Raw genomic sequence first — 26,554 nt, forward strand, 5'->3', positions numbered from 1 at the left:
TGTTTTTGAGATATTTCTGTCTGACTGCGACTGCCAAGCCTAAAGCGATGCCTGTGTAAAAATGACCCCCTCCCTCTGTATCTCGCTCTGTACACCTCTCACCCCCCTCTTCTAGAAACCTGCCATCCACCAGATTAAGCTGGGAGCCCAATATAATGATCCTGATCCATTTAACAGGAGCAAGTGGGGCTTTGAAAATGTCCCGTCACCTTGGAAACGCTCCATCACCAAACACAGAATGACGCCTGCTTGTCCAGCACTACTTATTGACCTGGCAGAGGTTAACGGTAAGGTATACATGCTGGAGAGGTGATTTAAAGCTGCACGCACATGAAACAAACAAGGCTGCATCATAAACATCACTCTGAATCAATACATACACTATTACAGAGCGCTTGATACAAGGCCCTGGGCGTGAGCAGGGAGAAAAGTGGACAAATGGGTGGTCCTTCAACATACATTATACCACATGACCACGAGCTGCGTCCAAGTAAATTATCGATCCAGATACAAGACAAGGCAGCTCAGGCATAATATGGTTTCAGCTTTAAATCTTCAGACACACACACACACACACACACACACACAAAGAAGGTGAACCTCTCAGTTTTGGAGAAATATGGGTCACGCTGCCGAGAAGGGAACAGCACAAATCTTTCACTTTATTTGGCCAACACACTGAGCTCGCACAGTGTGAGTTACTTTGGTGAAACCTTGCTCCTAAAACTCTGTTACATAACTGGTTGCAGAGACACACACACACACACACACACACACACACACACACACACAAACGCCCACAAGTCATTATTTATGTCAGGTTTTTATGAGAGCTTGTATTTATTTTGCTCTAAGCTCGGCTGCCCTCTAGTGTACAGAACCTCAAGCACCAGGACACGAGCACCAAAGAAGGTAACGGGCTTACACAACACAGTTTGACTTAGATTACATAATTAAAGAACATTAAAATAAAAAAAAATTAAAAATTCTTTATACATCTAAATATTGTCATTGTGTTTCTTCATGCGTTATCACGTCCTGATAAAGAGTTTATAAGCTGTAATTAATGTGTTTATTCATGGTTAATAAACCAATTACTAATGACATTTCACAGTTTCTAATGAGCTGTTAATACAGAGATAATACACTTTAAAATATCCATTCTCATTCCTCTCTCTTGTTGAGAGGAACCTGCAAACTTAAAGTGAGATGCTACAAAATCATCATCACTGAGTTTCCAGCTTTATTTTTTGCAAACATTTTCATATTCTGACAATAAGTGCTCACTGCTGAGGGTTTTATTTTACACTGCAGTGCAGCCAGCGCGGTGAGCTGACCCTGTGACCTTTTTACTTGGATTTTCAGCTGATGGAGTTTGAGTTTCATCATGTGACGCTCCTCACTCATGGCAACTATCGCTGGTTACTAAACAACCGAGTAATTCCTTTGTTTATTCCACGGAAAGTCTGTTTACAGCTCCTCCTGTACACTTTGACTCATTCACACACTCACTTAAAACTATCAAGCGAATCCTTTTCATAAAGGCTGGACTGTACACTGTGCCCTTGTCAGATGCCTAGAAACAATATCGTCATGTGGAAAGCATTCTGTGCACGGCGTTAATGACCCCTGGTTGTTCTCCCCTGTCTATGGCTTGATTGGACAGACCGTTAATGACAAGGCTGGTTGTCAGTCACCGCCTCCTTCTGTCCACATGCTGAAGTGTCCATACTTTAGCAACACACTGACACCCAACGTGTCATGAAACAATAAACAGCTACTAAATGGAGCTTGTGGTGAGACCGTTTTTTAGATTGGATACACATCATAAAATAAATTATTTCCCAGTAATTATAACAGATACATGAGTGGACATTCTGCACAGGTAGAATAATTTCATCAGCCCAGTATGAAAGTGGTGAATTCATCAAGTTTGTTGTCTCTTAAGATAAGATAAGATAAGATAAGATAAGATAAGATAAGATAAGATAAGATAAGATAAATTAAGATAAGATAAGATAAGATAAGATAAGATAAGATAAGATAAGATAAGATAAGATAAGATAAGATACAGCACAGACGGTACAAAGAAAGAAAAACTTCAATATGACAAACTAGAAAAAGATGAATAATAAAATAATATGGTATATACTGTATGTCTCTTTTTAATCAGTTAAATGGCAAACAGAACTGTAGCTGATGATTAAAGCCGTGTTCGAGTTTTACAACAGCAGACGACACGTTGCAATAGATGGACAAACTGTTCCTGCAGCTGAATTCTTCACAGGCTGCAGCTTTCTCTCTCTCTCTCTCTCTCTCTCGCTCTCTCTCGCTCTCTTTCTATCTGTCTTTCTTTTTTTGTCTGTGAATGGTGGGTGTAGTGTGGGAGCTGAGAACTGAAGCTTTTGTAATATGTGTTTTTCACTCGTAGCGGCACCCTGAATGTCCCCCAACAGAACAATAAAGGTTGCTGAGCTGCATTGAATTGCACAAAATATAATGCAGCACTTATCAGGTTTGGGACATGACTACGTCCTGGTGGCGCAACCATACTGTCACTTTACTGAGTTCTCTGGCTTTTAAACACGCTGACGTCAGAATTATATAATTGTTATCCCTGTGGCTGTTTGGAGAGAGTCTGACTGCAGGATCCTTGAGTGGTGCGTCGAGCACTAACAATAAGTGTATGGAGACTGAAACTGTACAACCAACTTACTAATGTATGACTTTCCTTTTGAGGGTGCTTACATTGAATATGCTGCATATCAGCTCACATTAGCGTTGACGTCAATGATTAATTACAGCATATAATGTTCATTCTATTCATGTTTATATACATGTGTCCTTAAATAACACTGTCAAGGAGTCATAACTGCTGATCATTTCACCACCTTACCTACTGTAAAACAAACTAATATGAATTTGCTGTATTCTAGATTCTGTAAAAAAGGTTGTGTTAAAGTATATGTTAAATGTGTTTTCAATTGTTAAACTTATTGTAAAATGGATGAAAACATTGAGTCTGTTTGGTGTCTGGTCTCTTGTTTAGACTTTAAGTGAAACATTTGGGATGTAACATTTTGTGTTACTGAGTTTTGTGTTGAAGTTTTGTTGCGACAATTGAGTCACATCAATAATATTTTGTAAATCAGGATATTGTTGACCGAATGGTTTTATACAGACACACTGCAGTATTAATCAGTTAATCAAACTTTATTAATATAGCACCTCTTATAAAAGGCAAATGTAATTCAAAGTACTTTACAAAGAGGAACTAATAAATAAATAAATAAATAAGTAGGAAATGAAGGTACTCCAGATAACAAGGGGATATGAACCATGTTGAAAATTGCTAAAATGACAAAATAAATATTACACATGCTAAAGAGGAAGGATTGTTTTGTTCCAAATCGAGTGCGTTTCAGTTTAAAAACCTTGTGAATAAACAAGCAGATGTAGCAGTGCCTCATGATATAGAAAACACACATGATATGCTACAGAAGAAGAAGAATAAGATGGATAATACTGAAGTGAGGGGAAGATGTTTAACTGAAATAAAAAATGTCTTATGTAAGCAGATTATTCAGATTAAGATGGGAAATTCCCTGTCTGGATAAAGTCCTTGTTGAAAACAAGACCATTATTATTGACCCACTTCTATTTAATATTATGAAGAGTTTGGGTTTCCCCTGTTTAGTGGATAATGGGCCTGTGACAAAACAGGAAATAACTTTTAGTTGAGTGGACTGTGAACAGGCTGGTTTAAGATATACTGAAACATTTATATTATGGTATCAAAATTATTTATGCTACTTTTACTTACGCAAATAAAGTAAATGTAACATTTTTAATATAGAAAATTGAATTCTAACACAAGTTCACAATTAAAACCCTTTCAAAATAAAGTATGATTGAAAACCAGTAGAAACAACATGACCTAGAATCATTCATGATAAAATAATAATAATAATAATAATAATCTTGTAAGATTTGTTGCTAAATATTAAAAATTATTATTATTTTATTATTTGTTTATTATTCATTATTATTTATTAGTGTTAATTGTGTACTGTTGGAACTCTACAAAAGATGGTCGGTTGTAGTTGTGTGGTCTCAGAGGCAACAGTCCTCAGACTTCAACAAATTAACCCGGAAGTACCTGCGTGACTGGCAACAAATACAGACAGAGGTGAGCACGTGTTTTTTTTTTTTCCTTTTGAGCGGACTGACCTGTTAAACACGTCAGCCGGATACAGTAGTTTCCAATTAGCTTAATTAGCAGACGAAGGTCCACTTAGCTACCAACTCCAGACGAGTAACTGAAACCAACGGAAGCCCGCCATTTGGTTTAAATATATAAATATATTCTTTATTTTTTTGTGAAGACGGTGAAAATGACGACACAACGGGTAACAAGCGTTTAACGTTTAGGTTGAAGGGTTAATTTTTAGATTAAGTGGTCGTTATTGATATTTGCTTAAGCTAGCGGTTAGCTAGCAGTTAGCTAGCTTAACGTTAGCTTAAAGTTAGCTAACGTTCGTAGTAGTAATGGAGTGTTGCTAACACTTTAGACTTCAGTGACTGTTGCTCATTGTGATGTCTCAACCTCGGACATGTTTTCCAGACAGTGTGGCCGACCTTCCCGCTAACATTACCCTACGAAGTGGTCCTTCCTGGGCCTTCGTACTTGGCCAGTGACTACGCGGGTTTGGTGTTGCCGTCGACGGCGCTACCCTATTTTTACAATAAGGTGATCGAAAAGCAAAATCAAAGTAAGTCCCCGAAGAGACTGCTATTCAAAAACGAGACGTCTGTGCAAAGTATTTCCAACGGCACCGTAGGTTTACTTTTTAGTTAGATACAAGGTGACAGGGGTGAATGCACATGTCTGCACAGTTATGACATGATGATTCCTAAGGTCTCATTTACAAATGTTGAACCTCAGGGTTGATGTTGTTGACATTCATTCATCTCACTGTGGTTTCTCCATCAACAGAAGAGAGCAGGAAGTTCTTTCTGGACAGGTATGCTGCTGTAGATTTATGTAATATCACTGCAGATAAATATGTACTATATGACTTAACATTGATTTGTCGACCAACAGCTGTTTCCTCTGATCTTACAGGTCTGTGTTCGATTTGATAGAAGCTCATCCCTACCTTGCGCTAACTGACCCAAAGTTGCTGGGCTGGTACCTCTGTTTGTCTCCGGAGGACAGAAAGATCATACTAGGTATGTTTCAGAGGGCACAGCTTGATGTCGGATAGCTGGCAGTGAAATCATCACTTTAATTTGTGTTTGTCTTTTTATTTTGTGATGACAAAATAAAAGCCATATTAGACATATATATATATATATATATATATATATATATATATATATATATATATATATATATATATATATATATACTTCAGGCTTCTAGTAGCATATTCACCACAGAAAATGCAAACTGAAGTAAGAACAACCAATGCAATAAAAAAGGCAATAATAATCAATTACAAGCAGGCAAAGACTATATAATAACAAAGCAATGATGAATTGTTACAATTGGTCAAAAGACTAAATAAAGTATGATGCACTAGCCATCGTAACTGTACATGAATGTGCAAGTGGTGGTCATGCAAATAGGAGGAAAGGTGCGAAGCCCAGCACAGTTCAGTCCAGGTGGTCAAGGCTCATCCTCCTCTGCCTTTGTTAGGAGGAAGAGGATGAGCCATATGGTTCCGGGGATGAAGGATTTCTTTAGTCTTTTTGTTGAGCAGCTCTGTAACAGCTGACCAATGTGCTGTGTACACACAATTACATACAGGAGTTTGTTCATGGCTATACACAACAGCAAACATACACGGCAAAGAAAAATTACATAGTGTTTACCAGACAATTCCTATTGGGACTGTGACAACTTGAAGGGCTGATTACAACTTTACAGCTACAAAATAATAAAAATAGAAGACAAAAATAAAACAGTCACAAATCGAGACAAGATAATCATGGATTATTATACAGACAGAAATGCTAATGTGTGTTTGAATGCAGACACACCAATTAATAAATACCAAGTCCATGTGTGTGAGTGTATGTGAATGTGAGGGATAAAAGATGCATAAAAAGTGATTTTTAGTTTGTCAAATTCAGTGTAATTGTTTTTCTCTCTCTTAGATGAAGGAGGGTTTCACCAGTTTCTGCAAAGACATCCTGCCTTAGAGCTGTCGAGGCATCATGTTTATGTGAAGTGTAAGTCTATTCAGATGCTATAATCTTCTAATAGCTGTGTGCACATTAACATTATACTGTTACTTTCTTTTTCATTTTATAACAAATGCAGATGACATTGGAAGTAGGAGCCCTGTCCACCCAACCATGACATCCAATAAGTATGTTTCACAATAATTGCAGTGAATTGATAACACAGTGTATCACGCGAGTTAAGGATTCATCATTTTTACTTTGATTTATTGATGAAACCCTGTTTTGTTCTCAGGTCTAAAACACCAGGAGCACAGACGTGCAAATTTGGTAAAAACGCAAATCTCACACACGCACAGTGACACACTTTTTTAAATTTAAGTGCAAGAAACATCTGAGATTATAAATGCATTATTCTGATTACTTTCTGTAAGTTTGTCACTGGTAATGGATAAAACAGTGGAGCTTTATGTGGAAAGCTGATGGCTCCTTGTTAAATCACTGACCACCGTCTTTCAGTTTAGCCAGCGTCAGTTTCACTACCAGTGAGTCACATGCAACAGTTTCATTTCACAAATAGTTCTGTGACTGGGCCGTGTACTGTACTACAACAGAAATCTGTGACTCACAAGTCTACAACTTACGTCCCGTGGATGAATCATTGTGTCTTGACATTGCACCACCAGGGTGAATAAACATCAGTGGAAAACATGTGGTTTAATCCTTGACTGGGAAACTTCCCCCCAATCCAGTGAGATAAGATTTTTAGTAAACAGTTGTTGTTACATTAAAACCTAATTTTCATACTAGAAAAGCTTCAACATTTTTGTTTGTTTGTGCCTCCTGCAAGAAATGCCCCACACACACCTGGAGCTGGAGATGCTTCACAATAATGTGAGGGAGAACTTCACCCTACTTGGCTGTAGCAACAGCAGGGGCGGATCACAAAAACATCCAGACGAGAAAGTCTGCCAGCTGATTCACCTGCAAGACAGTTTCCATACAGCCTACAACAGCCCCATCACACAGGAACGGAGCCATCAGAAGGCCCGTAAAGAGAGGGTATACAGTTCTCTGTATGTGTGTTAAACTGTTTCTAAAATTTCAAAAAATCTGAATAACACATGATTTCTATTTTGAAGAGTTCACCACTGTCCCAGCTGAACGAAGAGGGGCCATCATGGCAGACGGCCAGTAGTATCAGCAGTGCAGCTGTGCAGGATCCAGCAGCCCTGTCCAGCTTCTCTCTGGACATGGAGCTGGAGCGATGCAGGAAGAGGGAGAAGACTGAGCTCAGGAGACCGTTGTCAATGACACAAGGCCAGAGTGCAAACTTCACATATGCTGAAGTCAGTCCATTACGGTGAGGATGATTCCTGCAGCTCACACAAATAATAATTATTTTAGTGTAAACCCTTCCATCACCGTCTAATCCGTCTCATCTATTTTTCATTTACATTTTAGGTGTGGAAATTATACATTGTCATTGTGATGTCTGTGAATGAGTTTTCAGTTCAGTCTCTTTCATCTCATTGTATAATATGAATACATATTTTTATCTGCAATGTTGTTACAGGTCAACAATTGAATACGAGTCTCCCGAGTACTACAGCTTTGACAGCACTGAAAGGAATGGTGGAGAGGATAATAACAGGAGCGTGGATCAGGTGAACTGTCCTCTGGGCCCAGTTGAGAAAAGCAGCACAATAGAAGGGTGTCAGGATTACATGGCGTGTGGAAATGAGTCCACTGTCGACAGTAATGAAGCCAGTTTAAGCTTAGACAATCAGAGTGACAACTTCCATAGCATCATGGAGGACGATAAGAGCATCCTTGTCTGTCTGGCCGGCGAAGCACAGACAGGTTCAGTCAGCACTAACAGTGAAGCGCTGGCAGACACCAGGGAGGATGAGAAGTCAGTTCAGTCTCACATGAAGATAAGCTCTTCAGAAAAATACACCTCCCCCATGCCCGGCGTCCCCACGTGTGACATTATGGTCGGCACTGAGCTGACACCGTGTGCGTCGACTTTCACCCAATCTGAGGATCCAGAAACAGCTGACAAGAATGTCATCACTGAAGTCCACATGGCAGATCTGGACTACCTGGCTGAGGTGAGGCAGCTGAAACCAAACACCCACACGTCTTTATAGCAGCTCCAGAAAAATGTTAAACGGCCTCTTTTCAACCCTTTTCAGGAATTTATCAAAATCAGGAAAACTCAAGAAAAACTCAGAGAGCAAAAAGAGAAAATGAAAGGGTAAAGTATCAGATACACTGTAAACCTGTTAACATGAATATGTCTCCTGCTGTTCTGGGACTAATGTCTTTCATTATATAATTTCTTCCAGTTCGGGTTGTAAATTGGCGAAGGAATGTGACTGTACCCAGCGTGCTCAGCGAGCAGAGCTGTGCCTCCTGGCCTTGCAGTACAGCATGTGCAGACAGCACTGCTGGAGACTCTATTATACCTCTGCTGAGGGAGGCCAGCTCGCCGCAACACATGGAGATATGAATCAATATGGGTCAGTTGTTAACCTCTGCTTCAAAGGATCAAGGTTGCTCTTTCACTGCCACAGTTAATGCTTGTCAAACTCTAATGTAATATATTATCTAGGTAGATGTTTGTAATGCAGAAAGGAAGCCAGCTGTTTAGGTCCACATGTTTTAACTTTTATTATTCCTCCCTCTCTTTAGGCCAAAGGACCCTCCTGCAAACATGTTAAGTGTTCTGCAGAAACTGGAATCTGACTGTAATCAGATGAGGGATAAGATCCTGGAAGGAGTTCCTCTGGAGCAACTTAAACCTCTGACCGTCGACTCTGAGAAGATAACGGCAGGAGCAAGTTACATCCCTGCACAGGTAAGACTCGGCCTACTCACCCCATGATGTCAGAACACTTAAAACTGTTGGTGTCGTATATATTTTAACCACAGATGTCTGATGTTGTCCCTGTTTAGATCATCGGCGATTTGGTGGGAAATCTTCCTTCTTGGTAAGTTAGAAACATACATGTGTCTGTAATTCAGTTTCAACAGTTTAGCAGACGAGACATTTGACTTTGTAGACACTGTAACGTTGTCTTGTCTGATCCTGAGGAGCTCCATGAAACCACAGGAGTGTAATCCAGCAGGTGAGGAAAGTGGAGGTCCTAGTGATCAGAGCAGCAGTGGCTGCCAGGTACGTTCACAGAAGAAGAAGACCACTACTAACAAATCTTTGAGCAGCTTGTTGTTGCTTCATTTCTGCCACATGGGCCCAATTTGGTATTTAGTCCTTGTCAGTTTGAACAGGTGTAGTTTTCATTTGTTTTGCAGGACAGTAAGAAACAGGAAAAACAGGTCGAGAGGGACACCACCAGAGCAAGGAGGGCCAACACTCTTGTCCCCCAGGTTAGATATGCTAATCATGATGCACACAAGCTGACTGAGAAGCAGACAAGTAAGCAAAAGCATCTCTCTCTCGGTTTTAAATGGTTACATGGAAGTAGCAGATTAAATCAAAGATGTGCCTTTTTTTTTTGTGTGTGTGTGTGTGTGTGCACATTAGCTGCATGCAAAGAGATCAACACGAGCGAGGCGTGGTACGATGCTGAAGAAGACTTTGAGTCTGCAGGACCTGCAGTAGCTGCTGAGACGGGACAGGACCCCACAGTGGTCACAGGTGATGGAACCGATGGTAGGTGGTCAGTGAATGTAGCTGAAGCTGTAAATGTTGGAGGACTTTGAATAAATTTTGGATCAGATCCTCAGTGGTTGAATTTGTTGTAACCACAGAATCTGCCAGTGATGAGGCCAAGAGCTCAGCACTCTGTGTTTCCAACCTGCCCAGTAACGTGACGGAGGTGAGTTCAGTCTTTACAGTAGTACACACGAGGGTGAACGCTGCTACTGTTGTGATATGCGAGTGAAGCACTTCAGATTTTTCTTATTTTTTTCTTTTAACTTTAATGTGTTTGTATTATTCGATTGTAGCCAGCAGGGGGCAGCACAGGCTTTAACTGAAACTTTGTCTCTGCCAGAGTGACGTGATGCTGTGGTTTGAGAAATACTGTCCCTCTGAAGTGCGTATCTCTGCTTCAAAGAACAGCGTGAGGTGAGCGACATGAGAGTATCTGTCACTACACATCACTCACGACATCACTAGTTGTAAACTATGTATTAGTTTAATGTGTTTTGTGTGAAGCAGTCACACGTGTTCTTCAGCTTTGACTATATTAAAACAACAACAACAACATTTTGCTTCCAAAACCGACTCGCACGACTGTCCGTCTCACTGGCTGCGTTCTGTAGAGTCGCCATAGTGATGGTAAGTGGCGCCCAATCTGCCGAGGCTGCAGTGAGAGGGCTGAATGGCCTCAGCGTGGAAGGCCACACTTTACATGTGGAGCACATCGACGGAGCTGCTGGTGGGAGTCGGAGCCAGGCTTCAGCCTCCGTCAGCGAGTCCTCCCAGGATGCCACCAAACCACAACCGCCCAAGCCCGACCTCAGCAGCACCCGGAGGAAGGTGAGAGTATGTAGCAGAAAAGTGGGTGTAACCCAGCAGGCACGCAACATTCAATGTCAGGACATCGTCTAACCCCCGACGTCAGCTGGATGTTGAACACTGACGACAGCTGATGGTTTTAAGTTGTTAAGTAACGAAATTACGTCTTCCAAACGTCTCATGCCAACGCCATCCTGTCATACAAAAGTCATGATCAAAACCCAATGTCTGCCCTAACGTCACCGTGTCAGTTAACCAACGTTGGTTTTTTTTTTTTTACGTCAACCTGATTTTCATTTTCCAACCAAAATGTCCGTCTCAAGCGTCTCTTTGATGTGACATTGAAGAGTGGTGCCTGCTGGGAAAAATCTGGATGCATATTGGATTAGGCCTGTTGAAACTGCATGTCGTCATCAGCTGCATCATGTTTAACTCTGCGTTTGGACCCGTGTGTGTGTGTGTGTGTGTGTGTGTGTGTGTGTGTGTGTGTGTGTGTGTGTTACACAGCAGCAAATTTAATTAGCGACTATTTTAATAATCAATTAATAGTGTATCCTGGAAACGTGAACAGCTGTATGTGAGTCGACTCGTTTCCTGCTCATCCTTCTGTCAGTTAAAACATTTCCTCTCCTCTCTCTAGTTGACGTCTCTGCCGTCTCTGGGCTCCACCTTCAAGCACAGGAAGGTGGTCTGCATCTCGCCCACGGCTAAGGGAACCTGTGTGCCCCAACACTACGGCACCATGGGCAGCTTCGACACCCTGATGGCGGACCTGACGCAGCTCCACCCGGACGTCGGGAGGCAGAGGATCGTGGACGCCCTGATGGAGCTGAAGACCAAGCACCACGGCGCCCTCAGCGGCCTGCCCCTCAGGACCATCAGGGAGATGACGTCTGAGCTTCTGACCTCGCCGCCGACTGCCACACAGCTGTGAGGAAGCACGGCCCAGAACTGGAGAGTTGTTGGTGGAGACCAGTGATTTGTTTTGTTAGAACAGCATCACAAACCCCTCAGAAGCCACATGTGCCAAGGGAGGGGGAAGCAGCTAATCTGAAAGCAATCAGATTTAAGTTAACCTCATTAAAAAAGTTACGATGGTCTTTAAGAGTAGTTCTAAAGGTTTTGTTATAATTATCCCTTGTTTGTAATTGTTATTGAGGTTTATTGTAGCTCCATGGTTGCATACACTTGTATATGCAGCAGCTTTATTTGTATTTTACATCTGGTTTCAATAAAAAAAAAAAAATATTGATGAGCATTTTATCACCTTTCCTCTGTGACGCCTTTTCATGCTTGTGGATGATTGTGATCGTCAGGCGGCAGCTCCTCCACAGCTCCTGGACCACAGTCCCCAGGAGCCACCACTAGGTGCCCGGACCACAGCACGATGCCAACGGCTCAGCGGAGCAACGAACGGGTTAATGTAAATCCCTGGTTGGGAATGGGCGGAGATTGCAGCTGGGACGCGAACCGGACAACCGAGCAAGGCAACACTCAATTCTGGAAAAGAAAGTCATTGTTGGAGTTGTGTGTTTGTGTGTATGTGTGTGTATATGTGTTTATCTTTTCTTTTTTGTTCTGTGTTGACCCGCTGTGTTTGTGTTCGTGCTCCTGCTTGACCTCTGCGCGTATTTGTCGACCGAAGAGAAGCCATGAAGCCGACCGACAAGTTGTGGAGTCGCTGTCCGGTATGAGACGTGGAAGGCTGCAGAGCCGTCCACACAGACGAGACTCGGGAGGACTGGAGTGCAAGAACCGGATCAACAGGACGGTGGCGTGGGGCGGTCGCTTTCTGCACACACTTTAAACAATGGAAAACTCCCTCTTTTCACACCGAGCCGTCACTATGAGCAGAGAGTAGGCGCTTCACTGCAGCTGGGATGGTCTCAACCTGAACACACTTTACTGTGTTTACTGTGGACTGAATCCAAATGAGAGGTCTGATGGGAAAGAAATAAAATTTTGTGTCTGCTGCGAATAGAGATAGGAATTTGTGTTTCTCCACTGAGTGACACCATGTGGAGCCCGGGGACGTGGATGTGGCGAGCGGCTCTGTGCTGCGTGCTTCTGGAAACATTAACGCACACCGCCACAGGTAGGACAAAGCTGGCTCGTCTGCTTCTGCAAGTAATTCTCTCTCTTATCAGCCTGTCTTTTTCAGCAACAGCAACATCCCTCTGAGCCAATGTTTGGGCTACACACACACACACACACACACACACACACACACACACACACACACACCAGATATCACTCTGAACTGGTGCCACATGGAGGCGAGAGAAGCCAATGTTTATGTTTACTGAAGGTTTGTAGGACAGTTGCAGTGGGGAGATGTTGATGCTCCATATTTGTCTTGCATGGGAAAAAGCAGTGTTTTAAATACACACACACACACACAGGCTTTAATATTAGATTTATATGACAGTCACCAAATGCCAGTGATTCTGAAAAAGTCCCCATCATACACGGACCAGAGAAACGCACGCATGCCTCCTTTGTGATGTTTGGTTGTTTGCACAGTGATGCTCTTGTTTTTCTGGCTGCAGTTTGTTTTTCTTTGTGCTGCATTTATATCGCGATATGTTGTAGAAATACTGGAAGCATCCTACAGTACAATGCACTCCCAATACAACACCACAAGCTACAGCTTTTAAACGTTCCCATAGAGCTGAATCAACAAACACACACACACTGGCCACAGAAACTAAATAATAATAATAATATTCTCAGAGAAAGTCTTGGTTCAGGTTGCATTAATGTGCACAGGCGTGTTTTCCTGCTGCCTAAATACATTGATGATAGTTTTTAACTTAACAACCGTCTCTATTATCTTTTCCCACCTTCCCTCAGGTCTCAACATGTGCATGAGTGGCAGCGCGACGTCCTGTGAAGAATGTCTCCTCATTCACGCCAGTTGTGCCTGGTGCGCACAGGAGGTATGGTTTCCCTGCTGCGTTACTCTCCGGATGCGTGAGTGCACGTTCAACTGTATCGTGTTTCCTAAATAAAATGTTTGTGGTTGATCCATCCTTCAGGATTTTGGGAGGGGGCGGACTCTGAAGTCACGGTGCGATTTCAGTCACAACCTGCTGAGGAGGGGCTGCGAGGTTCGGTTCATCGAGTACCCCACCAGCACCATCTCCATCCTGCAGAACATGCCCCTGAGTTCTAAAGGGACCGGGGCGAGCCAGTACGATGCCGTCCAGATTATGCCTCAGAAAATCTCCCTCAGTTTGCGGCCGGGTAAATATTACACAACCATGAGAGAGGTTTAAAAATAAAAGACAGGGTTTTCTAATGAATAATACAAAGCCTCAGCTTCATGTTTTCATGAGTCATCCAGCCAACGGATTCTCTCCACCTGCCCCATCCAGGAGACCAGACGTGGTTCGGAGTGCAGGTGCGGCAGGTGGAGGACTACCCGGTGGATCTCTACTACCTGATGGACCTGTCTCTTTCCATGAAAGACGACCTGGACACCATCCGTAACCTGGGCACCAAGTTGGCCCAGGAGATGGGAAAGCTCACCAGCAACTTCAGGCTGGGCTTCGGCTCCTTTGTGGACAAAAACATTTCCCCCTTCTCCTACACAGCGCCCAAGTATCAGGAGAATCCATGCAGTGGGTGGGTAGTGGACACAGGGTTTACCGCATCTTTAAACTGGGATTGTTTGATGGCTTTTGGATTAGACAGAAGTAGCATGAGTGATGTTGAGGCGAAGAGCCGTTCTTTACTTGAGGTGAATGTGCCACAGCAGATGAAAGGGAAATCCTGAAGTAATGATTCACTCTGAGCCCACACACCTTTTTTCTTTTTCCACCTTCATGAATCATGAAGGGTTAATCGTCCTTCAGCTGCAAGACTGAGAGATATTTCATATTTGATAAAGCAGAGTGAATAAGCAGTTGTTCAAAATGGCCCCTGTCCTCTTCACGCTGCTCGGGTTGTTGTTGACGAGGACAAACAGGAAACAGAACAGATAAAAAAAGAAGCTGTGGCACACGATATTTGCCCCCGAGGTGAGACTGCACCGCACTAGCTCGCTGCCCGCCATCGCGCATCACTTCACATCTAGGTTATGGCCTTGTGTGTGTGTGTGTGTGTGTGTGTGTGTGTGTGTGTGTGTGTGTGTGTGTGTGTCTGTCAGTCAAACACAGTCAAGCATGGCAGGGGAAATATTAAACCAACAGATGACAGCGTTTTGACCCCGAACAACCATCTCCCTTCCATCATTGCTCCCCCTGTTCATGCAACAGAAGGAAACGTGAATCAGCTGGATCTTAAAGAACATCTGATTCTACTTTTTAAGCCTTTATGAAACTGAACTGAAACATCATTGACCCATTAAAGTAAAGCCTTAGCTTAAATAAACACAGACTGCTGTAGTTATTGACCTGATGTGACTTTCAGAGGAAATACCTGGATCTCTCTGTCGCCCTGCACAGATACAAACTGTTCCCCAACTGCGTCCCCACCTTCGGTTTCCGCCACATCCTCTCGCTGACGGACAAAGTGGACCGCTTTAACGAGGAGGTGCAGAAGCAGATGGTATCTCGCAACCGGGACGCACCAGAGGGCGGGTTCGACGCCATCCTGCAGGCAGCTGTTTGTAAGGTGCCAAATGTCTCATTTCTTAATTGTTTTTCTAACAGAAGCTTCCATTCATCCGCGGTTTAGTAGTTTTGTTCAGGGCCCTTTCTGAGAGTCTGCGAACGCTTCCTGTTAATGAACCCTGACTTGCTGTTTAGTGACGGCGCATATTTTGGTTTAGACGGAGGGGAAAGCTGCTGTGAAGCTACCGAGATGCCCCCGTGACAAGCATCTGGCCTATTTGTTTGTTAATTAAAAGCACCGTGGGGGATAAACAGGAAGTGCAGTCCGGTGCAGCTGGTTAAACATGAGGACGAGTCACTCGCAGGCCCAGTCGTATCCCTCCTCTCCAGATTTAATTGTCTTGTGCAGGGAGAGAATGACTCCCTGCAAGCAGCTCCTGCCTTGTAATTTACTCGGGCTACGCTATTTCAAACACACTGGTTAGGAGACTGGGCTGGGCCCGTCACGTCCGGAGGCCCCATCGATCCGCTTTCATTCTTAAACTTCTTCAGATCAAGGAAACTGACACAAATTACACCACGGCCCCGATTTGATAAGATTTTAGCTTTGAGATGTTTTATTGCAGAAAGTGCTTTGAAACAAAACAGTGAAACATTCAGTCAGTGTTACTCACAGATGGAATTATAGTGAAAATAAATATTTCCCCTTTTTCCCGGGGAACGCTCGGAGGATGCCTGAGAAAGCTGGATGTGATTTTAACTTCAGCTTCCTGTTTAAAATCATTGATCTAAAGTACCTTTTTTACTTATTTATTTATTTTTTAAATACACATGCCATGTCCATGAGTTTCTGTCCTTCCAAGATAATCATTTCCTTTATTTTTTTAACCTCAACAACAGGAAGTAGTCATCAATCTGCGTCACGCATAGATTCAAAGCTCTCTCACAACATGTTTTCTCTTTTTATCTAAACACTCTTCACAGAGGCCTCCGCTCTGTTGTGTAGTGGACGGGACATGATGAACAAAAGCCTCTCTCTCTTTCTTTCTCTCTCTCTCTCTCCCTCTCTCTCTCTCTCTCTCTCCCTCTCTCTCTCCACGCTGGTTGAAATGTTATGTTTCTTTAGTGTCACGCATTAGTCAGCACTCTGTCAAACACTCACTCTGCCGCTGCCTGTTGTTTCCTCTTGATAAAGGTCGGACCTTGTCCCGCTGCAGAAAGCTCTGGCCGTTGTTACACCCTCGCTGTCGTTGTGTTGCATAGATCCGGAATATAAACCCGTTTATTAATGTGTTTTTGTTGTATTGAAATGCCTTCACACGCACCAAAAGGAAAAGTATAACACCATTATATTTTAACCCTCCCACATCTCCCCGATCTGCTGTCCTAATCTGCTGCACCCTGTTAACAGGATGAAATAGGCTGGAGGAAGGAGGCCTACCACCTGCTGGTGTTCGCCACCGACGACGTGCCTCACCTGGCTCTGGACGGCCGGCTGGGCGGCCTCGTCCAGCCCCACGACGGACAGTGTCACCTCAATGACAACAACGAGTACAGCGCCTCCACGAAGATGGTAAGAGGAGCTGCTCATCCAAGAGAGCAGAGTTTTATATAAAGACTCCTCCTCTTATCTTCTTGGATGTTTTATTTAAACAAAAAACCTGCAGCACCCTGAGTCTCATGGTGGGAGTTGTTGGGTCTCTGTAAATAGTGTAGTGTGGTCTACACCTGCTCTGTTTGTAAAGTTCCTCGAGGTAACTTGGCGCTACATAAGAAGAATCCCTCCATTATCATCTCTATGAAATAAAACATTACTTGGGGTTTCCGTGACTCGCCCAGCAACACTTTGGCAGTCTGGTGTAAAATGTTACCGCAGCTACTCGTTTGCAACTCTTAACCCGTGTGAAATGATCTGGGATCTTATTGCAGAAACGTCTCCCTGCAGCTTTACATCCACAGAGAAACCTGAGACCTGTGATTTACTGTAATACAGTACGTGTCGGCAGCGTTCAATCAACCTCAGGTGCTTGTCTTTACAAAAACCCAGCTCTGAGAAGACGCTGGAATTTCTGATGTTTACTCAAAGAACGATGAGAAGAAACGCCTGACGCTGAAAACAAAGGGGTTATTTTTTAACCTTTTAAGGATCTCTGGCTCCACTCGGCTCTTATCTAAGCCTCCAGTAGAGATGCAAGACTCTCATGTTAACCGAACCTGTCTCCAGTCCAGCATTTTTCAAATTCTTATTTAACCAGGCAAAGTGAAGGAGGAACACGTTGTTATTAATAGCAACAGCCTGTGGTGGTAATTGCAGAGGGAAGGGCCCGATACACACTTCCACACCTGGAGGCTGCCAGTAAAACCGCACAACAGACTGTCGACTTGTAAAGTGGTGCGAACATGTAAAGCTGTTTCTCCCTGGCTTACATTCTCAACCAAACCCCTCCCCCCACTGACCAGAAACCACGGGGGGGGGGGGGGTTTGATGAGCTGCGATACTAATCAGGAGTCGATGGATTGTTAAAATTAAATTAAGTCAAAGCACAAAGAAAATCTGTGTGTGTCAGAAAATCCCAGAGAACTGATGCTTTGAAAAATAAATCAATATCACGTGGACGGTGCTCTGCTCCTGATTAATATGGATTTTTTTTTTTGCTTTTTGCTTTTGTGGTTTATTTTCCTCTGAAACAACAAATTGATCACCATGTGTATCACACAAGAGCCACAGATTAGAAATGCTGTTATAAAAGGAGGGGATTCATCAACCACAGTTTACGTACGGCAACATCGTATATGTGGTCAAAAATACCCATAATGCCTCTTGTTATCTCTGTGTGTCTACAGGACTATCCTTCTCTGGCTCTCCTGGGGGAGAAACTGGCAGAAAATAACATCTTTCTCATCTTCGCCGTCACAAAACGCCTTTACGTCATTTATAAGGTATTTTAAACTCCCCTTCTCTCTATAAGTTAAAGACCTTTGACCTTTCACCCCTTTTTATATTTAAGGAGCTCATTCTGTCCTGTATTTGCTCCTGTACAAAGAACTTCACTGCGCTCATACCTGGGACTACAGTTGAAATCCTGGATCAGGACTCCAAGAACGTGATTCAGCTCATCATCAACGCCTACAATGTGAGTGCAGTGTGTGTGGGATTTCCTGTTTGTGTGCTGTCAGGGAATTAAGGAACGACACACAGGGATTTGAGGAGAAAGATAAGATTAAAAAAAAGAAAAGAAGAAAGAGAAAGAAATGGGGGGAGGGGGAAACGGAGGGAAATTCTTTAAAGTCTTCCCACCGCTGTGACACAGTTAACGGGCCTCCAGCTGATCCGGGCGGTTACACACAAGCTTCTCATGTTGGTTCAAGGCTGGTGTGTTGAAGTTTTAACAGCTGCCTATATAATACACATTATTGTTTTATTTGTTTCATAGGAATAGAGATTATTAGTAAATGAATCTGTTGGTTGATTGACAGATTGACAACCATTTGATTGAGTAATCATGTAAGTCAGCTATATATATATATATATATATATATATATATATATACACACAAAAGGAAGGTTTGTGCATGTGTGTATAAATAGCATTAACACGGCCAATGTTACTCTAAAACAGCACTTATGAAATAAAATAATGTTTACATAAATCAAGACAGACATCTGTTAGTTATAAGCTCTGTTGAAAACTTTCCCCTGAGACACTGAGTCTGATATTTAACAGCACAGAGCTCCATATTTTTGGGGGCATAGCGGCTAAAAGTAGCATCCCCAGAGGTTTTTGTGGCGACCCTGGGGATTTGAGAGGCTGATGCCAAGATGTCCGGCGTTGTTCTGGCTCAGCTTCTCGAATGTGGGAGGGTTTGTTGGAAGCTAATCTTTGGGTTTTTTTTGTTGTTGGCCAGACAGAACAAAGCATTTAGAAGATTTTCGCCTTCGGCTCTCAGAAATTGTTTTTTAAGAATCACTTTTAACTATATTTACAGAACATTTAATAGAATAAAGCAGTGGTTTTCAACATAAGGTCTGGGTCTTCACAAGGGGTCGCAAAAGATAAATCTGAGGCTTTACAAAATGATGAAGGAGAACGACGTGGTGCACAGCGACACATCGGTCAGGACACTCAGGTCCTTGGTAGGATCTGTACCACTGAAATATTAACTCGGTTCATAAAGATCCATGTTGTATAAAGGTGGATGTGCATGTGTTCTTTAAGTCAACAGGTGACTGCTTTAAAGAGGTGTTTGAAACAGGCACATGCACTATTATAATGAGCGGTGAGTCACAGCAACGTAAACCAGCACACTGTTCTCCAGAGTCTGGCCCAGAACCTGAGGCCTGATATTCATCTTGATTGTCCGTCTTGTTTGTTTTTCCTGAGCTCTCTGAATCCAAAGCGCTGCACTCCATGTAGTCAACTTTCCCTAAAACGTTTTCCTGTGTGGGCGTGCAGATATTTCCTCGCCTCCGTCTGGAGTAGAGGAGTTGCATCTCGTTTGGGCGGCGGCGGCATCAGCGGCGGCGTGCCCTGTGTGACAGAAAACGCAGTCAAACGCGGACTTGAAATGCTCAGTGTGTGGGAGTGAGCCTGAATGAAGTGCTTTGACTCACGGCCTTATTAACATTCCAGCTGCCACATTATATCCACCGCTCTGAGGGCTGTTAGCTAGATAGGCTTTGCCAAGCGCCGTGAGGTTGTGTTGTGTAACCAACGCATTTTTCCTCAGGTTTGACTGCGGCACAAAGACGTGGTCAGAAGAGTGCAAGTATGTGTGAGACAGAGCGAATGAAGGGGGGGGGGGTACGTCCCCGTGTGCACCAACTATCGTCCTGATTTATCCTTGGCACAGTTACATGGCAGTGAATGTGCATGAATGACTGCGGCCCGGGTCGGCACATGTTGCACAGAGCCAGATGGTGTTTCACATCCACACACGTACGACCTGCATCCATGCGTAGCACTTGGCACGAAAAGATACAGTGAGGTGGTTTTAATATAAGCGTCTGTGTGGGAGGCTTCATTTTAATGTGGCTGTAGTTTCAGGACATTGGAAAGTGTTTGTGTTCACAATGGCAGCTGCTAGAAATCCTCTCTGCACTGTTGCAGAGAGGATTTATTTTACCATGCAAGGAACGTAATCTAGTTCAAACCCCTGATTTACCAAACACGTATGAGTGAAACTCGGTGTCCCGCCTGGTTCGTTCTCCGCAGAACATCCGCTCTAAAGTGGAGCTGACAGTGTGGGACCACCCAGAGGACATCAGCCTTTCCTTCACCGCCACCTGCCAGGACGGGAAACCGCTGCCAGGCCTCAGGAAGTGTGCCGACCTAAAGATAGGAGACACGGTGAGTCCTCACCTCCCTCTCCAACTCACCGCACATTATAAATCTTTTATTTCATTCTGAATGTTTTCATTTGAGTTTTTTTGATGATCTCATCTCACCTTCAGGACCAGATTTTCTGTAACTACTAACTAAATGAACCTATTAACTGATTCATTGTAGTAATGTCAGTGCATAAAGACACATAGACGTCCCTCCATTATGGTGTTTTTACAACAAACCTCAGCACCAGTGCGATGGAGTTTGTATTTTTGGATTTAAAAAACACCCGAGACACGGGATAAAAAGTCCCTGGCTTGTTCTGCCAGAGCTCAAATCACTTTTGCAACACGTTCATGGCAGCCGAGTCTGAAAACCGAGGGCACATGGAAACAGTTTAAGGGTGGAAAACCTCCATTTGAAAGGCAGATTCCAGCAGTTGGAATTGACTTTAGTAGACATTCGTTCTTTAAGGTTATTCCTGTCGCTGCAAACATTCACATGTGCAGGTACAGGATCGTTTTCCACGTCGTTACAGCTGATTATGTGAAATAAATGTGTGTGTGATTTCCTTAATGTGCAGAGTAAGATGTAGAGGCTGCACTGACCTGAAAAGATCTGACCTTTAACTGCATGGAAGCATGTCTTTCTGCTTGGTGGAGGCTGCAGATGTCCATCGGGTATTGATTAGCATTGATAAGACCTTTAATTGATTAGAGAGAGGAATATTTAGTTGTGCTTTAGAAAGCTTTATTCCCTCTGTGGCCTGGAGATGCACCAAATGTTTCTCCTATCAGCTTAAATTTTCCAATAATCACAGTTTCTAAAACAATGCACGACCTTATATCTTTCGTCCTATATAATATATATGTAAACTGAGAATAGCTGCAATACCCAATAATGTCTAATCAGATGTTCAGCCGTCCAATCAGAGTCCAGGCCAGAGGACCAGAATCTTTCCTGTAATCAGATGCGGGCAGCACGACTGACGTGATTAAAAATAATCAATTGCTACAAGAGTAAATGTGGAAGTTCGCTCCAACACTGATTTTAGGTCGTATCGTCTCGCCTTAATCTCTCCGCCCTGCTGAAAGTGATATTCATAATCTCAGCCGGTGATTAAAGAAAGTCAGTTGTGACTTGGCGATCTTCAACAGACGCCTTGTGACCCTGGAATCCTCTTACAGAGAGTTAAACTGAGATAAGGGGGGGGGGTTGTGTTGGTTTTCGCTGTCGCCAGGGAAACACGTGTGAAGAAAAGTAGCCGCAGTAATGAAAGTCACCGTGACTGGCTGAGTCAGTGACTGTGTGACGTTTACCTCGGCTCTCTCTCTCTACCTGAACCAGCTCTCTTATTTAATCCTGTAAGTGTTCGTCTCCTCTTGTTTCTAACGGCTTTAACTGATTTGTAAATTGTATTTTAGCTTCTATATCTTTTAAAAAAGAAAAAAAAAAAAAGGAAAGACCCAATTATCATCAACAGCTCTCTTGGCAGACTCTGTTCATTCCTCAGGGAGCCTTTGCTCTTTTGCCTCTCAGCTGGATTCAATCAGCAGTGGACACAGACACAGCTGTGGGAAACACTGTGAGTGCTGAGGCCGAGTTCAGACCAACAACAGCACTGCAACTAAAAAAAAAACCAAAACAAACCTTGAACCTGGCTGAACTTTTGCCTCGGATCCGGTCGGTTACCTCACCTGTCTCATAGTGTCACTGACGTGCAGCGATTTGCTCTCTGATAAACCTTCCAGCTCATAGATCTGTTGCTCAAACTGGACTTTCTGGATATTCACATCAGTATCAGTAGCAACATGCCCACATTAACACATACCCTGTGCATTTTTTAAACTCAGTTTTATTTTCTGTCTGAATGTGTCCTTAGAGGTGTCGCAGGAGTTTGTCCTCTGCCCTGGTTTTCTCTTTAAGTCCAGCTTCAGTCCCCCAGTTTGTGGTTGTGCTGGTTTTGAATTTATGCGCTTGCCAGAGAGGAAGTGAGAATGGGCAGTAAGACTCTAAATTTAAGAGACCAGAGATCTGTATCACAAGCTGGTTAATTTTGAACTGAGACAGATGACTGGTTCCTGCAATTACAGTATATGTTATATGTTTCTGTTCCAGTTGTGTGATTTCATCGCATTTATTTCACCTTTCTGCTGCCACAATAACTTAAAGCTCCTCCAGTGTAAAGGTCTGTGTCCATGTGTAGTGTGATTATAGATCAGCTCTAGCTTCTATATTAATACTGTGAAAGTATCAAAGCCTCAGTCCACAGAGAAATGCACACAGCCTGTATTCAGAAACTGAGCCTTAAAACCAGCCGTCAGGACTTCTGGAACTTTGTGATGTCACAACAAAGCAGTCACCAAGCCCCGCCCACCTGGACCCACCATCCAAACCTTGCAGGATTTGGTTTCTCTGAGTGTTTCACCTGCAAATCTGTTGTATTTCTATTCAATCACTCAGTAAACCAGCAGCCAATCACAAGAGAGGCTCAGAGTCTCCTCTCTTCTGATTGGCTCACCGACCTGTTGTTACTAGAGCTCCAGAGAGAAGCCTGAGAGAGGAGATGTAAAACTACACAGATGATTTCTGATTCTTAAAACCACAAATATATCTTCTTATGAATCAACACTTCAAAATAAAACACAGAAGAAGAATGCTGTTTCTCTGCCCTTGATCTGTTGATGTTGCACATGATCGGCTTGTAACCAACAACTTCATCCTTGTCATGTGAACACTCATCTCATAGCTGGACTGGAAACCCTCGAGTTAACCGAGCCAGTTCATAACCAGCCTGATGATAGTTGGTCCAGAGAGCGCCAAGCTGAGCTTGTGATTCTTGCCCCTGGTTTTTTCTGAGCCGCCAGCCTCAGTATTTTACATTCGGGGGGGGGGCATCTTGTACATGAGAATAAATGTTTGATTTCTGCATGTCTGTTAGCATCTGCTGGATTCACCACAGTTGGGGTGATGTCGCTGAACAATCAGGTGGCAGAGGATGCTTTGACTTCTCTCTGGTGGTCTCTCTATTTGACACAGGCCTCAATTAAAATTCGTATCGAGCCCTGAAAGAAAATACTAGCAAGGGGCAGCTTCATACATGCTGTGGCACAGTGAGCCTCAGCACAGGGGGATTCTTCTCTCTCTGAACCCCCTTCACGCTCTTCTCTCCGCTGCTTTATCCTCCTGGGATGGGAATGTGTGGTGGAGGAGGTGAGGCAGAATAACACCAGCAAATGAATAGGGAGGGAGGGAGGAGGTGGGGGGGGGGGCTCTCGGGGTGATTGGCCTTGCTCATGTCTTTTATCCTCAGCAGTGAAAGGAGGTGGAGGACAGCAGCTCGGTCCGCCGGGTGCCAAGCTTCCTGGTCTTTTCACTTAGGAGACAGCTCAGTCCGCGGCCCAGGTGTCAGTCACTGTGTCTGTGGGAGCTTCAAGCCCGTCGAGCCTGATGCTGCATCTCAATGACCTCACACAAAAGTGGGCTGCAGGAGGAGGAGGGGTGGGGGTGGGGGGGTGAGACCGCGAGCCATGAAAGGAACAAACGGGCAGGAGCAGAAATGCTAGCTGGAGTGTATATCGTTAAAACCAGCATCCTTTTTCACTGTAACGCTCCCAGAAGTCTATGATCACTGCATAGACTCATGTATATGAATAAAACATTCCACAGGATGCTTTTTTAAAACAAACCAGAAGCATTTGAATTCGGTTATGTGCTGTTTTCTTTGACCTCAATGGGTTTTGTCCCAGTTAATTGAATTTCAGTGGGTCATAAGAATTCCATCATCCAAAATGATTTCTCCATGGCAACACAGCCTCTAGTGTTGCCTGCATATGTCACCTCTTACATCACACCATAGTACATACCATAGTGTCTGCCTCTCATCCCTCCCTGATCTGATTCCCTACATCTCTGTGAATTACATTTGTGTCACTTTAATCTCATTACCCCCCCCCCCCCCCCCCCCCCCCCAGTGTCCTCTACTACGATTCTCTGCTTCTCCACGACCTCATAGTTGTCTTAACTTGGCCACATGATTGGGTGAGCCGGCCTCCTCGCGACTCACATTTACAGTAAATTTAATTCTGTCCTTTCCTTAACTTGTTTCCCGCGCTGAGGTGGAGGGAGGTAGGTCCAGGCGTCATGTGATGTGGACACTTCCTGTAGCCTGAATCAGCTTGTGTTGTATGTGATGAAAACAAACGCCCCACTTAATGCAACGTTTAAAAGTCCCGTATTTTACACGTTTCCTGTGTTGATCCATAAGAAGATATATTTGTGGTTTTAAGAATCAGAAATCATCTCAGTGTAGTTTTACATCTCCTCTCTCAGGCTTCTCTCTTGAGCTCTAGTAACAACAGGTCGGTGAGCCAATCAGAAGAGAGGAGACTCTGAGTCTCTCTTCTGATTGGCTGACTGTTTTCTGAGTGATCCAATAAAAATGTGGCAGATTTCAGGTAAAAACACTCAGAGAAACCAAATCCTGTAAAGGTTTGGATGGTGGGTCCAGGTGGGCGGGGCTTGGTGACTGCTTTGTTGTGACATCACAAAGTTCCAGAAGTCCTGACGACTGGTTTTAAGGCTCAGTTTCTGTGAGTTCTGCTGCTGGAGTTGCGTAAGAGCAGCTGCATTTCTGTCACTGATGATTTACTAATGCAGGTAATCAATGAGGTTCAGTCAGGATGGGACAAAGAGTAGGGTTGGGTCGTAGCATGGTGAACACTTTCAGACCCCATTAGACCAAAACTAATGGTGCATTTATAAAGATTTCCAAGTTTACCACCTGGAAAAATCCATTTAGAACCACAAGCTGATTGACAACAGGTCAAAGGTTTATTTACCCCGTCTAACTTTCTGTTCCTATGTTATAGTCTGTGAAGTTAGTCAGTTTACAGAGCCTGTAACAGTGCAGTTCATACCCGACACTTTCACTGCCAAGAGTCCACTGGACCGAGACAAGCCTTGCACAAGTTATGACATATTCGGTCCTTAATTCGAGGAGATCGCAGGTGACTAGGGGTGTTGCTCTTGACTTGAGAGGATCCAGATCCGAACACACAGATGTTCTTGCCAATAACAGCAGGTGCCGCGAGGGAGGAATGTTTGCTTTTGGATTAAGACTGAAGTTTGTCTTCTGAGGGTCAAGTGCTTCCAGTCAGATCTTCAAAGCAGAGAGAGGATCGCCTCCTCTCTCTTAACAGTTTTGATCTCTGAACCAGAAAAGATGAGAATATTCAAGCTCACTATCTTTGTTTGTGTCGATCTAAAAACCAGAGTGTGTGTGTGTGTGTGTGTGTGTGTGTGTGTGTGTGTGTGTGTGTGTGTGTGTGTGTGTGTGTGTGTGTGTGTGTGTGTGTGTGTGTGTGTGTGTGTGTTGTGTGTGTGTGTGTGTGTGTGTGTGTGTGTGTGTGTGTGTGTGTGTGTGTGTGTGTATAGAAGTGCTGTATCTGACATGGATATAAACACACTCAAATTAAAGTTGAAATCTGGCTTTTAACCTCAGTGCAGAGCCCAGCAGCATAATTTCCTATGTTGTCGTCAAGGCAACATGAGAGGGAAAAAAAAAAAAAAAAAAAAACACAATCTGTCCATTGAACAAACAGCGTTAATATGAGGAACATGGAGCAGAAAAATAGAGGGAGCAACTTCCTTCCTCAGAGCAATCATATGGGTGTTGGTCTTATGTCATGTCCCACTTTCACAACCCGGGGTCATGTGCAGTTCACGCCCACAGACTAGCTGGCAGCTGCCAAGTATTTACAGGGTGGTGTTGTGTTTGGCGTGAATGAAAAGATATAGGGTGGGATCGGGTCACTGGGAAACACGGAAGCAAAAGACCAGAGGAGATATTGTGGTTCAAAGTCTTTCTGATGCTGCTACTGTTTAAAACTCATCTGAGGGTGAGATCATCTGAACCTGGCGTGAACTCTTCCCAACAAACAGGCGGGAAGAGAAACAGGAAGTTGTTAGTTTTCTCTAAAGTTTCACAACTTCGG

At 43.5% G+C, this 26,554-nt stretch overlaps 2 protein-coding genes across 3 annotated transcripts in view; both read left to right on the forward strand.

Moving 5' to 3' along the window:
• Positions 1-4,205: 4,205 nt before the first annotated feature.
• rbm44 (RNA binding motif protein 44) lies at positions 4,206-11,955 on the forward strand. Of its 2 annotated transcripts, none has more exons than XM_056388878.1 (21): positions 4,206-4,409; positions 4,625-4,772; positions 4,997-5,024; positions 5,126-5,232; positions 6,163-6,237; positions 6,329-6,377; positions 6,485-6,519; positions 7,040-7,251; positions 7,332-7,552; positions 7,766-8,303; positions 8,388-8,449; positions 8,541-8,714; positions 8,887-9,052; positions 9,151-9,185; positions 9,289-9,370; positions 9,508-9,631; positions 9,740-9,868; positions 9,967-10,034; positions 10,212-10,285; positions 10,483-10,699; positions 11,319-11,955. In XM_056388878.1, exons 1-21 carry the CDS (start codon positions 4,395-4,397, stop codon positions 11,610-11,612), a joined length of 2,853 nt encoding a protein of 950 aa, XP_056244853.1. In that variant the 5' UTR covers positions 4,206-4,394; the 3' UTR covers positions 11,613-11,955. The 2 variants fall into 2 exon arrangements, with proteins under 2 accessions (XP_056244853.1, XP_056244855.1); XM_056388880.1 differs by having other exon boundaries at positions 9,292-9,370.
• A 181-nt stretch (positions 11,956-12,136) lies between these two features.
• The window catches only part of itgb5 (integrin, beta 5), a 40,914-nt gene continuing 26,496 nt past the window's right edge, over positions 12,137-26,554 (forward strand). Inside the window, exons 1-9 of the mRNA XM_056388884.1 lie at positions 12,137-12,773; positions 13,532-13,617; positions 13,717-13,924; positions 14,056-14,305; positions 15,127-15,295; positions 16,646-16,807; positions 18,079-18,174; positions 18,279-18,368; positions 20,448-20,582. Coding sequence (XP_056244859.1) covers positions 12,695-12,773; positions 13,532-13,617; positions 13,717-13,924; positions 14,056-14,305; positions 15,127-15,295; positions 16,646-16,807; positions 18,079-18,174; positions 18,279-18,368; positions 20,448-20,582 — 1,275 coding nt within the window. The 5' untranslated portion in view covers positions 12,137-12,694. The remainder of the gene's footprint in view (positions 12,774-13,531; positions 13,618-13,716; positions 13,925-14,055; positions 14,306-15,126; positions 15,296-16,645; positions 16,808-18,078; positions 18,175-18,278; positions 18,369-20,447; positions 20,583-26,554) is intronic.

The sequence above is a fragment of the Seriola aureovittata genome, chromosome 11 (genome assembly GCF_021018895.1).
Source record: "Seriola aureovittata isolate HTS-2021-v1 ecotype China chromosome 11, ASM2101889v1, whole genome shotgun sequence".
NCBI classification, from domain to species: Eukaryota; Metazoa; Chordata; class Actinopteri; order Carangiformes; family Carangidae; genus Seriola; species Seriola aureovittata.

What these genes read in the sequence shown, in the direction of transcription:
- rbm44 (XM_056388878.1), top strand. An exon ending in CACAGGTGATGGAACCGATG is followed by an intron (nt 9,869 to 9,966) that starts GTAGGTGGTCAG and finishes TTGTAACCACAG; the next exon opens with AATCTGCCAGTGATGAGGCC. An exon ending in TGCCCAGTAACGTGACGGAG is followed by an intron (nt 10,035 to 10,211) that starts GTGAGTTCAGTC and finishes TGTCTCTGCCAG; the next exon opens with AGTGACGTGATGCTGTGGTT.